At 35.4% G+C, this 13,502-nt stretch overlaps 1 protein-coding gene across 1 annotated transcript; it reads right to left on the bottom strand.

Annotated features, from left to right (window-relative positions):
- Window positions 1–417: 417 nt before the first annotated feature.
- On the bottom strand, window positions 418–11,128 carry LOC149803438 (glutathione peroxidase-like). Its single transcript, XM_089953145.1, has 3 exons — window positions 10,787–11,128; window positions 1,575–1,718; window positions 418–865 (listed from the first exon to the last, which is right to left on the bottom strand). Exons 2-3 carry the CDS (start codon window positions 1,686–1,688, stop codon window positions 566–568), a joined length of 414 nt encoding a protein of 137 aa, XP_089809271.1. The 5' UTR covers window positions 1,689–1,718; window positions 10,787–11,128; the 3' UTR covers window positions 418–565.
- Window positions 11,129–13,502: the final 2,374 nt, after the last annotated feature.

The following is a 13,502-nucleotide window of genomic DNA, read 5'->3' on the forward strand; positions in this document are numbered from 1 at the left end:
ATATTTTCAGTCAGTTCAAGAAGAAAAAAAGCAATGAAATAAAACTAAAAAGATGTAATCTGTCGAGGCATGCTATGGTTCCAAATTTATTAGCACAAATTAACGTTGTACTGTATTTTCAACATAATATACTTGTAAGGGTCTCCGCTCTTTTTTTCTTTCTTTCCTTCCGTATCAGCATTGTATCACGCTTCCTCCAGTTATTATTTGTAATTTCCTGCAACTGTTATATCGAAACATCGTATACATATTATAAATAAGTATCATTCAGTGACGTCAAAAAAGCAAAATGCTGTACGCATACCAACAAAGCGAACCAAAACAGGTGACGAACCTATTTGCATATCTGGCGATAATCGATGAACTTTAAACGATGGTAGATTCTGATATTTCTAACATGATAGGCGACGTGAAAACTTCAGATAAATGGTGTATGCTCAAAACAGAGATGATAAAGATATATGTAGATAGAAACTAACCTGGCAAAGTCTTCTCAATTGATTGGTAAAATAATTTGTTTGAAAAGAAGTGAAATAAACAAATGGTGTAAAAATGAACGTTATTGTTAAGGAGTAGTCGTGCTAATAGTAGTAAAATTGCTAGGGGGAAGTGTGTTGATTTCCAATTTCAGTTTTGAAGATCTCTTTAGGAACTCCAGTCTCGCGTCATCGGGTCGTCCTCGTCGAATCTCGTCCACGATATCTCGTGCGATAACTAATGGAGGCACCTTGGAGTTGTATCTCTTGACTGGCTTCCCCTCTCTACTAACGAGAAATTTCTCGAAATTCCAGTTAACATCGCCAACACGTACAGGCTGGTACATAATGTTGTTAGAGAACTCAGTTTGGGTCGGAGGACACTGGGACTGAATATAAGCAAAAAAACATTAAGAAATGTCATTCGCAGATATCCAAAATGATTTGATCTTTTTTACTGAACGATTTTCATCAACGTGACCAAGAATAGATCACACGTTCTAATGTGCCGACCATTGACAGGCGTATTACATATTTGAAATTCTTACCTCCCTTCTACTTGTTTTAATTCTAACGCAATGTTCCATCTATTACTTTGAATTTTGTTTCAAACGCATACGTAAGGCAATAAGCTTCATCTTGCATGAATTTGTAGGCGCTGTTCTGATTGGTCAGTTAAATACAAGGGTATTAAACCACCCGAACATTGATAATAATATATGAAATACCAATGTGGTTTTTTCCCCAACATAAATTATCAAATGTATGAAAAATTAATTCCTTGTGCAATCATTCGTTATCAGTTTGGACTAGATTGATTGTATGTAAGGCTATTTGTATTCATAAAATTATACAAAAATGTATTAAACTGATCCGCACTTTTGTACAGATGATACAAGAAAACATGTACAGTGCATCAAAGCAAAGAGCGCAAGGCTGATTCTTTTGCATGTCTTAAATAAAAAAATAAAAAATGCTTTCAAGGACATTTTTTGTTAATAAAATGATATACAAGTTTTTCTTATATTTATCAATAGTACAATATCAATCAATCAATCACTCATGTGTGTGTAATTAAATGTTTTGGGTTTGTTTTACCTTGAGGTATGTAAACAAAGGATGCTCGTTTTCTCCATTAACCTTGACCTTCTGGAACATCTGAAAAGTGGGGACGTACCCTCCTCCAGGGCGCACGAAACGGATCCCATTCATTATTTCGAGTCCAGTTAAAGCTGGTTCTTGCTATAGAAAAAAAATATTTGTTGATTCTATCAATCCGACTTATTTATTTTTCTTTGTAGATTCAACTGATTCAACTTATATATATATATATATATATATATATATATATATATATATATATATATATATATATATATATATATATATATATATATGCCTGTAAAGAAACATTAAATGTCGTTTACAACCGAGAAACGTCACATTTTAACCTAGTGACATATCTCACCTGTCTACAAGTGAAATATCTAAGCGAGAAAACGGCCATAAAAAGTTTAAGTCGGACTGGCAAACGTTTGAAGCATAACTATGTCATACAGAGAAAATAAATGCTGTTATCTGAATGGGGTAACAATAGGTAATAGGCATTTACGTGCCTGAAAGTTAAAAATACTTGACATTTACATGTGTTAGAATTTTATTTTCACTTGACATATAGTTTACAATTATTATACAAATGTTTAGCTGAAATAAACTGGTTCTTATAAAGGAGTGGACTTTAAGTTACGCTACAACAAAATACTTTAATAATAAGACTTAGATGCAATAACTAGGGCCTAATCGAAGACCCCTTTTAAAATTATCTATCTGTCAGTCTGTGTTTGTTGAAACATACTGTAAGATATTTAGCTACAGATACTATTTTCATGTACCCCCACCCCCAACTTCGAAAATCTGCTACGAGAATATTTTTTTTCAGTGAAAGAAAGGAGTCAATTTTAATATATATGGTATAGTTTAGTAATAATGTTTTAAAGAAAGTTTGTCTTTCTTTCTTTTATAAAACAGCCGAATTTAAATGTATGACCGAGTTGTTTTTTTTATATTGATTTCCTACATAATTTTTCTGACTATGGTGTACTGACAAAACAGCCCGTCTCTACATAAATCACTTCTAACCACGGCCCGAAGTACATCTTTAACCATAAATAACTTCTAATAATCGCCTGTATTATATATTTAACCATAAATCACCTCTACCCAACTGCCCGTATTATATATTTAACTACAAATCACTTCTACCCACGGCCTATATTACATATTTAGCCATAAGTCACTTCTAACTGGGGCCAGTATTATATATTTAACCACAAGTCACTTCTAACCACGGCCCGTAGTATATCTTTAACAATATGTAGCTTCTAACCACGGCACGTAGTATATCTTTAACCAAAAGTCGTTTCTAACCACGGCACGTAGTATATCTTTAACCATAAGTCGCTTCTAACCACGGCCCGTTGTATATCTTTAAAGCACTGCACTTGTGTTCGTATGCTTCCGAGTCTTAGTTCATTTTTAAATTCTGCAAAATAATGTGATACATTTGTCTGTTCGCAGCTTGGCAGGGATATTCAGTAGCCTATTATTCTAATTTGACATTAATTTCTAGGCTCACCGTAAGGAATACGTCATGGAGCTGGGTATATACCTAGTTCAACGTAAGGAATATGTCATGGAACGGTGTGTATACCTAGTTCAACGTAAGGAATATATCATGAAGCTGGTTATATACCTTGTTCAACATAAGGAATATGTCATGAAGCTGGGTATATACATAGTTCAACGTAAGGAATATATCATGAAGCTGGGTATATACCTAGTTCAACGTGAGGAATATGTCATGAAGCGGGGTATATACCTAGTTCAACATAAGGAATATGTCATGAAGCGGGGTATATACATAGTTCAACGTAAGGAATATGTCATGAAGCGGGGTATATACATAGTTCAACGTAATGAATATGTCATGAAGCTAGGTATATACCTAGTTCAACGTGAGGAATATATCATGAAGCGGGGTATATACATAGTTCAACGTAAGGAATATGTCATGAAGCGGGGTATACACATAGTTCAACGTAAGGAATATGTCATGAAGCGGGGTATATACATAGTTCAACGTAATGAATATGTCATGAAGCTAGGTATATACCTAGTTCAACGTGAGGAATATATCATGAAGCTGGGTATATACATAGATCAACGTAAGGAATATGTCATAAAGCGATTCTTTGGAGTCGAGTTACATTCCGTAAGAATCTATTGTGTAATTTTGCTTTAAAATAACAATATGAGGAAATTATTATGATCAAAAACTTCATTTATAAATCATGTGATATCTCTAACTTCCGCATTTATTTTGCATAAAAGGTGTACAGCTTTCCGTGTTTGGTCCACAACGTAACTACGCGCTTTGCAAAAAGTTCCAGTTTCAAGAAAGAAAAAACACTAAGATATTTAAAATGCTTGACAATTGTAATTATTTTATTTATTCACCAGTCTGAAATTTTATTGCATGTATGTCACCAAAACTCATTACTGTTGTTGTACCAAAACTGTTATCCAAATTCCAAGTCTTGCAATGATGATGATGGGGGTGGGGGATCTGCATTTTAATTACATTTGCGAAAATAAATGTTATCTGTAAACGAAATAATACAAATTTATAAATATAATCCTACTTCATCACTGTCAGTCAAAAATCGTTTACAATTCCTTGATTGCAAATATAAACTTATAATTTTACACAAAAAGAAGCCTATCGAGAAACAAGCATTCTCGAAATGCCAACATAACATAGCCAAAAGAAAAGCACTAAAAACTAAAGCGTTTTATGTTTCTTTAATTACACCACGGGGAGTTAGACAGTGTTTCGAGTTACATAAAAATAATATACGACCCTAAGTTCACGAAGCTTTTAGTTTATGACTTCAATTGATCATGAAGTGAATACCAATTATTTTTCCCAAATATATTGGCCTATTACGTGATGACATAAATATGATGCTACGTTAATATAGTGTCGGATTTTTTAATGACTGGCGTGACATTAATATATGAAATTATCTGAGCAGTGTCACGCCTTTAAATAACAACAGGTCTAAGCGTCTGACTCATTAACTGGCTTGTTAACGCATATTTCAACATATGTCTTTTTATCATGGATTATAAATCATCTAAAACTCATAACATAATATTTTTGTTTAAAAATCATGTTGAATAATTGAATTCATTTACCTGCCAATGTTCGTAAAATATATAAATTCTACAAATCTTTTTTGCAATTTCTTTTCCAATTAAAAGCTATGTAAGTTTGTCTTTATCTTCGTTCTATTAATTATTTGATAAATTATTGATATATTAAAAGAAGTGTATGTGTGTGTATGTATGTGTGAGTGAGGGGTTTATACTGTATATTCAAGTCACGTATCACAAAAACATCACTTCTTCCCCTTGGTATGGTATCACAGCGATACTTTATAAGGAATTATATTCCGCTTGTTTATATTCCAATGTAAAAACGGAATACAATATTTAATCATTTGCAAATAACAACTTTCAAGTTTCAGCACCAGCGTTGATTAAATTTTGGACGGGGTAACAATTCATTGTGCGTCAATACTTGGCCACATTACTTATTTCTTTTTTGTTCCCTTAAGTTTGGCCAAGGGGTACAAATTTAAAATACACAAGGAGCTCTCTGCTTATAAGAATTTATTATTTTCTTTTTCCGTTTTAAATTTATTTTGAACTCCTAATTTTCATTATGACTTTCAATCATTTTCGTATCTTTTCGTCCGCCCAAATATAAAGCAAATAATCAGCAACAAAAATCAGAAATTAAAAATGAAAAGTCCAACTGGGGCAGTATCATTAAGTCCGAGTCTTTTCAGACAGTTGAAGTTATTCGACCCACATCGGAAAGAGACGAGGATATTACAATTCGTATGCAGTCGGAACGTGATTGGCTTTTCCATGATAATTCTCGAAAGACCTCGAATGTAAATAATGATAAGTTTGAACTGTCCTCATTCCCTTTGTTGTTATTACGTCATAATAACCCCATTAACAACACAATGTCTGGATGACGTGCAATCACCAACAGTAACGTAGGAAATAGTGTCAGATTATTGAAAAGAATAAAACTTCGTTTCTTTCTTTGCAGAGTTGAAGGAACAGTATTAACAAATTAAAAGTACAGGTATTTCATTGATTGTTGATTAAACATCTGTTGGTGAAAGTTACCAACATTTTGCTACAAAGTCGCCATTTAATTTTAACAAGTTTTTATAGCACAGTCCTTTTTGCATCCAAGAGAATCTAATGTTTTTTCCTACCATGAATTCATCTAACCTGGTCCCATATCCTTGCTCACTCGTTATCACTCCCTTGATTTTCAATAAGTTGATTGGGCAATATAGAATCTATGTTGGGGTTTGGACCGAGACAAGGAAATCCCAGTCGCGGGGTTACATTATTTGTCTCCCCACGAGGCTTGCCTCGTGCGGAGACATATAATGTAACCCTGCGACTGGGATTACCTCGTCTCGGTCCAAACCCCAACATGGTTTTTTTTCTCACCCAATATTTTCCTTTAGAGTAAAAAGAACTCTTCACTAGTGTAACATAGTTCACGTGCAAATGTTTACATGTGGCTCATTAATACAAATATGTGAATGAGGGCTGTGGTGTGACCGTTGCATCTGAAGTACACAGTTTATACGCGTGAGAAAAGAAAATAACAACATAAAACGTAGCATAGTATTGAGGTATTATCACATTTGATATATGGATGTTATATGAAATCGAAATAAATAATTTATATTTATTGCAAGAAATTGTTTCATTTTCATCAGTTCCCATTTTGAAAAGTTATATTGTAAATAATGAAACGATACTGGGAACTCAGCTCTACTGTAGTTATACTTAGTACAAGCTGTAATGAAGAGTAAATGTTACATTAGATTATTCATGGGTAATTAGTGATCTGTGTCACTATCGTATATAGCCCTCCTTTTCTTTGGAGGATGTGAAACTGTTTGTAATATACTTGTGTTGTAATTAATATTGACTGCAAAATTACCCCCGAGTATAAAAGACCATCCAAATACGGACCCTAGCTAATAACCATGTGCTAAGCTTTCAAGTTCACGGATTCTTTGAAAATTTATTTTTCTGTCCTGGAAATATGGAAAGTTCTACCGTGAAATTTGCTTATGAATTAATGTGTTGACGACAAATGATTCCTTCTTGCTGGTAAGTGCATTTTTTATCATTAAATATTGAAGGTATATTTTTTTATTCAACTGGGGCACAATGGATATGCTGAACAAAATTAGAATAAAACATGTTTGGCATAACACATTTATGGCTGTTACTAAGTTTTCCGTACTCGTTAAGAGAGTGGGGAGGTTATGAAGTGTGTAGGTCTATAGTATGTGTGCATAGATCAGTGTTTTCTGTCATAGTTCATTGCACACATCATTGAGAATTTTATCCTATCTGTAGCAAAGTCAATTTTCAGGTCAGCGTCATTAAATGTAGCCAGCAGTATATAATCTGTTTCACACGAATTATTTAAAACTATTTAGGTAGCTTTAGCTACATTTAATGACGCTGACCTGAAAATGTACTGAGCTAGGCCTACATATAAGATAAAATTGACCATTCTGTGTGGAACGAACTAGCACACTACCAAAAAGCTCGACATCTTATGCGTGTGTCTTTGTCTCTCTCGAAATGTTTTTGTATGGTGTGTTCTATAAGATGGATTGACCTTAAGTTACTATATTTTTTGTTAGATAATTGTTGTTGTTGTTTTTTATTTTAGAAAAACTACGTCAGGCACAGCAGAATACAACAAGGGTTTCTTTTTGTAAAGCAGTTCTGAGCGCGTGGACACCTTGACTGAGACGACTGGTTAGAGATGAGAAGACTGAGATAAGAAAAGTAAGGTTAGCAAAACAGCTAGATTTCTCTGTCGCATGGGTGAGAAATTATAATCCGGGATAAAGTTTAGTGATATTTATGGATATTATATTTAGGTTTAAGTGTAGCTGATCTTTGCAGTTCTCCGATTTTAATACAATATACGTCGGGGTTTGCATTTAGACAAGGAAATCACAGTCAAGGGGTTACATTATGTGTCTTCTCACGAGGTTCTCCCTTGTCATGGTACAAAGACACAGATTATTTTTCTTACCCCATTTATTTTTCCGATCAAATTAAAATAACCCTGTCTTTTTGCAATATAAATAGAAAATTCAGCACATAGTATATTCATCAGGTACTGTCATTGCCGTTCAGTTTATATTAAGGTCATCAGATTTTGTACTCTTTATAAAAATCTAAATAAATATCAAAGTAGAATATAACCATATATACCGCTTGTATAAAAAATGAAGAAATCAAGAAAACAAAGTTAAAATTGTTACGTGTTGGAAGTACTACATAATGAGCGTCTGGAGCAACTTTATTAGTTAAATTATTTTTGTTATATTGTTATTTATAACAACTACATCAGGCACAGTAGAAAACAGCAAGTTTTTTCTTTCTTTATAAAAGTAGTTACAAGCGCGTGGACATTATAACAGAGAGAACTGGACTGAGACAACCAGGCTGAGATACAAAAGTAAGGTGAGCAAATCAAGTAGAGTACGCTGTAACATGGGTGAGAAAAAGCGACGTAATGTGAAATATGTACCATGGTAAAGAAGGTTAAATGTATAAAGGAAAGGCAAACAGAAGACACAATCTTATCAGATGAGAAATATGTTTGCTGTTTAAGTCCCAAACGTCACTAAAAGTCCTGTATGATAAACATAATAAGTAAACAAACAGGCAACGGGTTTGTGGGATAGAACCTGTCGTCGGGGCCCACGGAGATGAAACCCCTGACGCGCTTGTATTTTGCGCGTTTCAGGTGCATCATGTTCAACCGTCTAACTGTAAAGAAAACTTCCGCGTCTAGAAATGACATTTTTCATGTGCACAGGATATTTCGTCAATGGAAAAGTTCCTCAGTTATAGATGGAAAACAGAAAAGGGACAAGATTAAACGCTTTAATATTTCCACGCTAACTTCTCGTGCAGATTTCTTATATTCAGAATTTACATTCGTGTTTTTTTTATTAATGCTCTTTATGCGCTACTTCTGTATTGTCGTTAAGTAACCTTCAAATCTTCAGTGTATATCTACTATTAAACTGATATTTTTCAAGGTTGTTAATTCAGTGGTACGGTATAGAGATAGTGACATTTTAAAATATGAAGCAGGTGCTTGAGTAACATACATGAATTTTCATACCATTCTTCAGCTAGCTTGAGTGACATTCTAGGAGATCTCCGTATTAACACGCCTTCGCATACTTAACGAAAGGTCCAAGTTCACGTAGTCCGCTTCTGATCATTAATGAGACAGCATGCACCATGATCGGATGTGCTTATCATGTGACAGCGAGTCTGTGTTTATGCTTTTCGTAGTTTATTGCGCGCATACCTCAGAATGCTAATAGAGAACATTGTGTACTCTGTTTATCACGTGGTATGGTAAATGCAAAAACTCTTGTCAACTACTTGTTGCATATATACGTGCGTTAAATAAAATGTAATTAGAATGAAGGATTTATATCAAAAGATTATATACAATGTAAATGATATTTGCACACGTTTACAAGATAGTTTAAAATGTACATGTCCTTTCGCGTATAGTCATAAAAGTGTTGATCACAATTCTTAAACGGAGAAGTAATAAATATATTTGCTGTAGAAATATCAAAGCTGATTTGGGATGTACACCATATCTGACAACGGATCGTACATTTTCGCGTGTACACTGTACAATCTGAATACCGCGTTGTGCGATTCGTATAGATGCTTCCGATAAGGTCACTAGCAGACTATATTCTGCATATTTTACATGGATGATGGTAAACCTGGCAGGTTCTCCGATATGTAACCATGGCACTATCAGAACTTACCATTTTGAGTATGGCACACTGAGGCAAAATCAGCTTATACATTACAAATATACCTAATAACAGAACACCTGATTTGTGTTCTGTTTATGTGTGTATGCTTTATAACAGTATATATATGTGTGCGTGTGTGTGCGTGTGTGTGTGTGTGATTTGGATTTTTAACGTAGCTTTAACAATTTTTCAGTCATATCGCTCCGATGTCTGCAGTGTGGCAGTTTATAGCGATATCTAGCAAAGGAGCATCATGCCGCAGATATGTAGCATGATGTCCCATCCAGTCACATTATCCTTACACCAGGCCGACCAGTCCTAACACTAACCTCTTAATTCTGAGCGCCAAGTGAGGCAGCTGTTAGTACCATTTTTATAAGTCTTTGGTATGACTGGACCGGGTATCTTGAGATTCCGTGAATTTATTTCACCTATTGATTTACAATAAGAAACAGCAAGCAATGCGTGACAGTCCTGACGTTTTATCGAATCTTGATAGCTATACAAATTAGCATCCATCCGATAAACTGCTCTAGCTCCGATTCGACTAAAATTACCCAAAGTTATCCACAAACTGAGATTTGATATGATCTCACTAATGAAATATGTTCTTCCTTTGTGATTGGAGGAAGAGTGCAGATATGAAATTTTGTTTTAAAACTATATCGATGGGAATCTTGTGCGTGGGTGTGGAATTCGGATTTTTAACGTAGCTTTAACGTTGTTTTTCTTTTTTTAGTCGTATCGTTACGATGTCTGCAGCGTGGTAGTTTATAGTGATGTTTAGCAATTGTGTATCATTCCGTATACATGTAGTATGATGTCCTACTTAGTCACATTATCCTGACACCAGGCCGACCAGTCCCAACACTAACCTCTTAATTCTGAGCGCCTAGCGAGGCAACTGCTAGTACCATTTGTATAAACCTTTGGTATGGCTCGGCCGGGGTTCGAACCCGCGACCTCCTGCATCCGAGGCGGACGCTTTAACCACTAGGCCGCATGAGTGGTCTGGGAATCACGTTTCTCTTGACAAATGAGTTAATGAATTTCTCAGATCTGAGGAGGACTTGTGTTGTGTTAGGACTGATCTGCCTGGTGTCAGGATAATGTGATTGGGTGGGACATGATGCTACATGTTAATGGCATGATGCGCTAGTCCTAGACATCACTATAAACTGTCACACTGCAGACTTCGTAGCGATATAACTGAAAATTGCTAAAGCTACGTTAAGTATCCAAATCACACACACGCGCGTTATCTTCGTTACCTAGAAATTACTTTATATTCAGAGAATAAAATAAAGAAGAAAAACTTACCAAATTAAACTGGTTGCATGGAAAAGCGAGGATATGGAAGTCTGGAAGTCTCTTTTGAAGTGCATTGAGTTGATGATACTGGCTGGACAAGGCTCAGTAAGTGGCCACATTGACAACGAGCACAACGTAACCGCTGTACGTAGACAAGTCGATCTCTTGATAGCCGTAGACATCGGGAATTTTGAAGTCGAAGATCGACTGGGTAGAATTCGTTGACGGGTAACAATCGACGATTCGTCCGTACGTCACCGAAAAAAGCGATAAGAGAAGTGGAAATGTTTCCAAGCGAAATTTAATCTCCATATTGCTGTTACATTTGTCGGGTCGTGTTTTATGTTACGCGCCTGTCAGTCGTGCAGCTAACTCGGAATACGAAGTAAACGTGATTGCAATTCAGAATTAGTTTCTTCAGCTGACTGTTGATTGGACTGGCTTCTCTTGCGAGGATTTAGAGAAACCACGATAAGCATGACCTTGAACAACTGTCAAAAACAACTTGCAAATTGTTGAAATTTGTGTCTTACTTTTTGGCAAGGCAGGATTTTCTTGGCAATCAAAGATAATAATATCTTAACAATTTCGCCCGTTTTTCAAGAAAGTATATATTGTTTTAAAAGAATGTAAATTACAACGCTAGTCAGATGTAAATGCGGTACATCTGACACTGCTGAATAAAAAACACCAGGTGAGTTAACCACGCTCGCTGCTACAGCCATTTTGAATATGTTTATCAATGTAGATGCTGATACTATTAGATCATATTCAATTAGTGGACGTTGTTGTGATGTCTTTATATATCTGATAAACTTGTTATATTATGCAAAATGCGGACAGCATACATTTTAATAGAACTTATTTAATCAGTTCGTGTTTATTCTCAATCGTATTCCTCAAATGAGTTCTTTTTCCCTCAATTTATCTGGCCAAGCTACTTAGTAGATGCAAAACAAACAAAATCAGTGCGTGATATTCAAATAAAAAAAACAGTTGTCTCCCATATTTGGATGATTTTCGTGTGTGTGTGTGTGTGTGTGTGTGTGTGTGGCTTGGACTTTTAACGTGACTTTAAAAGAAATTCAGTCATATCGCTCCAATGCCTGCAGTATGGCAGTTTATTGTGATGTCTAGCACTGGGACATCATGCCGCAGATATGTAGCATAATATCCCACCCAGTCACATTATACTGACACTAGGCCGACCAGTCATAACACTAACCTCTTAATGCTGAGCACCAAGCGAGGCAGCTGTCAGTACAATTTTTGCAAGTCTTTGGTATGACTCGGCCAGGGATCGAACCCACGACCACCCACATCTGAGGCGGACGCTCTAACCAGTAGGTAACCAGGACGGTTATTCGCATGTGTAAATTAAACGCGAGTTACTTGAGTAAATATAACATATTTTTCATTGTGATTCACTTTATAACTACAAAAGTTCTGTCCATGTTTTATGGCTTTAATTTTTCTCAGGCAGCATACATGATGCAAAAATCTTTTTGTTTAAAATAAAGATTTTTAAAAATATTTTTGTCAAGATGTGAAATTTTGAAGAAGACGTAGGTACTCATCTATATCAAACTTTGATATCTTTTATGTTTTGTTTTTATTTTATACATTTTTATTGGATAACAATTTAAGACATTATTGCCGAAAAGCATGCCGAAAACGTAAGCCTCAGTTCAAGATACAAAAAATACACTGGTATTTGATCTGACCACAAGTGGGCAATTTATGTTAGTCTTTGAAAGACGAAATCTCTTGCAACGACTAAACACCAAATGATTGTTTTTGCCTTTAAATAACATGTGCAGGGCATATTTTTAAAGGAAGAACTATTATTATTATTATTATTTATTATTATTATTATTATTATTTAAGATTTTTAAATAGCGGACACAATACGATCCAATCAAGTCAGTCAGTTTGGTGCATGTCCTTTAACACTAAGTGTACATCGTTCGAGATAAACTGGACACTTTGCTATATAATTATTTCTGGTTTTCATACTTATAGAGTGACTCCAGTATATGTATCGATTCCCAGGGGATGGGTGAAAAAGTTTCGCCATTGAGCGGCGATGGGGAGTAGTGGTTGGGCGGAAGACCGGGGCTTGGGTGGTGGTGAGAGTAGGTTTTGGGGAAGGAATTCAAATTATCCCCAAAAGGATAGGGGCTACTTCTTTCTTTAACTATCATCGTCTCATGTTAAAATCATCTATGTCATCGTTACCATAGTTTTTATATACTGTTTCAGTTTCTCCTTTTCATAGGCGAAGCATCATTAATGATATTTTTGCATCTTACTGAGACGCTAACAGTGATATCGCATTCAAACGAGGGTGTTACGAAGCTTTCAATGGCCACGACTGGCATTCAACATCGAGGACGAGTCGTGGTGATCTAATGCTTCGTAGCACGTTCACGTCGTCGGTAAAATATAATATTTTATGCTCATTTTCCCACGTTAACCTTACATTGTCAGAATCTAACAGTATTACCCGATAATGAACCCGCGCGCCAATACACATATAGCATTCACGTGCATAAAGGAACTACTTTCTATTGTAAACAAACAATGGACGCAGACGATAGCACTTTTGATTTGTAAACAAATCATGTACACTCGCGTAAGAGGCGCTTTACGTTGTGGTTGTTTAAATTTGTTTCTGAATGAACTAAAACGGATGTTTCGTGGACTGCCACATGCCAGCTGCTTT

This window comes from Sinohyriopsis cumingii, chromosome 3 (genome assembly GCF_028554795.1).
Source record: "Sinohyriopsis cumingii isolate HCF-2022 chromosome 3, ASM2855479v2, whole genome shotgun sequence".
Lineage (NCBI taxonomy): Eukaryota > Metazoa > Mollusca > Bivalvia > Unionida > Unionidae > Sinohyriopsis > Sinohyriopsis cumingii.

Excerpts from the sequence above, each read along its gene's own strand:
- LOC149803438 (XM_089953145.1), bottom strand. The coding sequence starts at position 1,688 with ATGAATGGGATCCGTTTCGTGCGCCCTGGAGGAGGGTACGTCCCCACT. Across the intron at positions 866-1,574 it reads CTTTGTTTACATACCTCAAG|TCCCAGTGTCCTCCGACCCA; the intron begins GTAAAACAAACC and ends GCTTATATTCAG.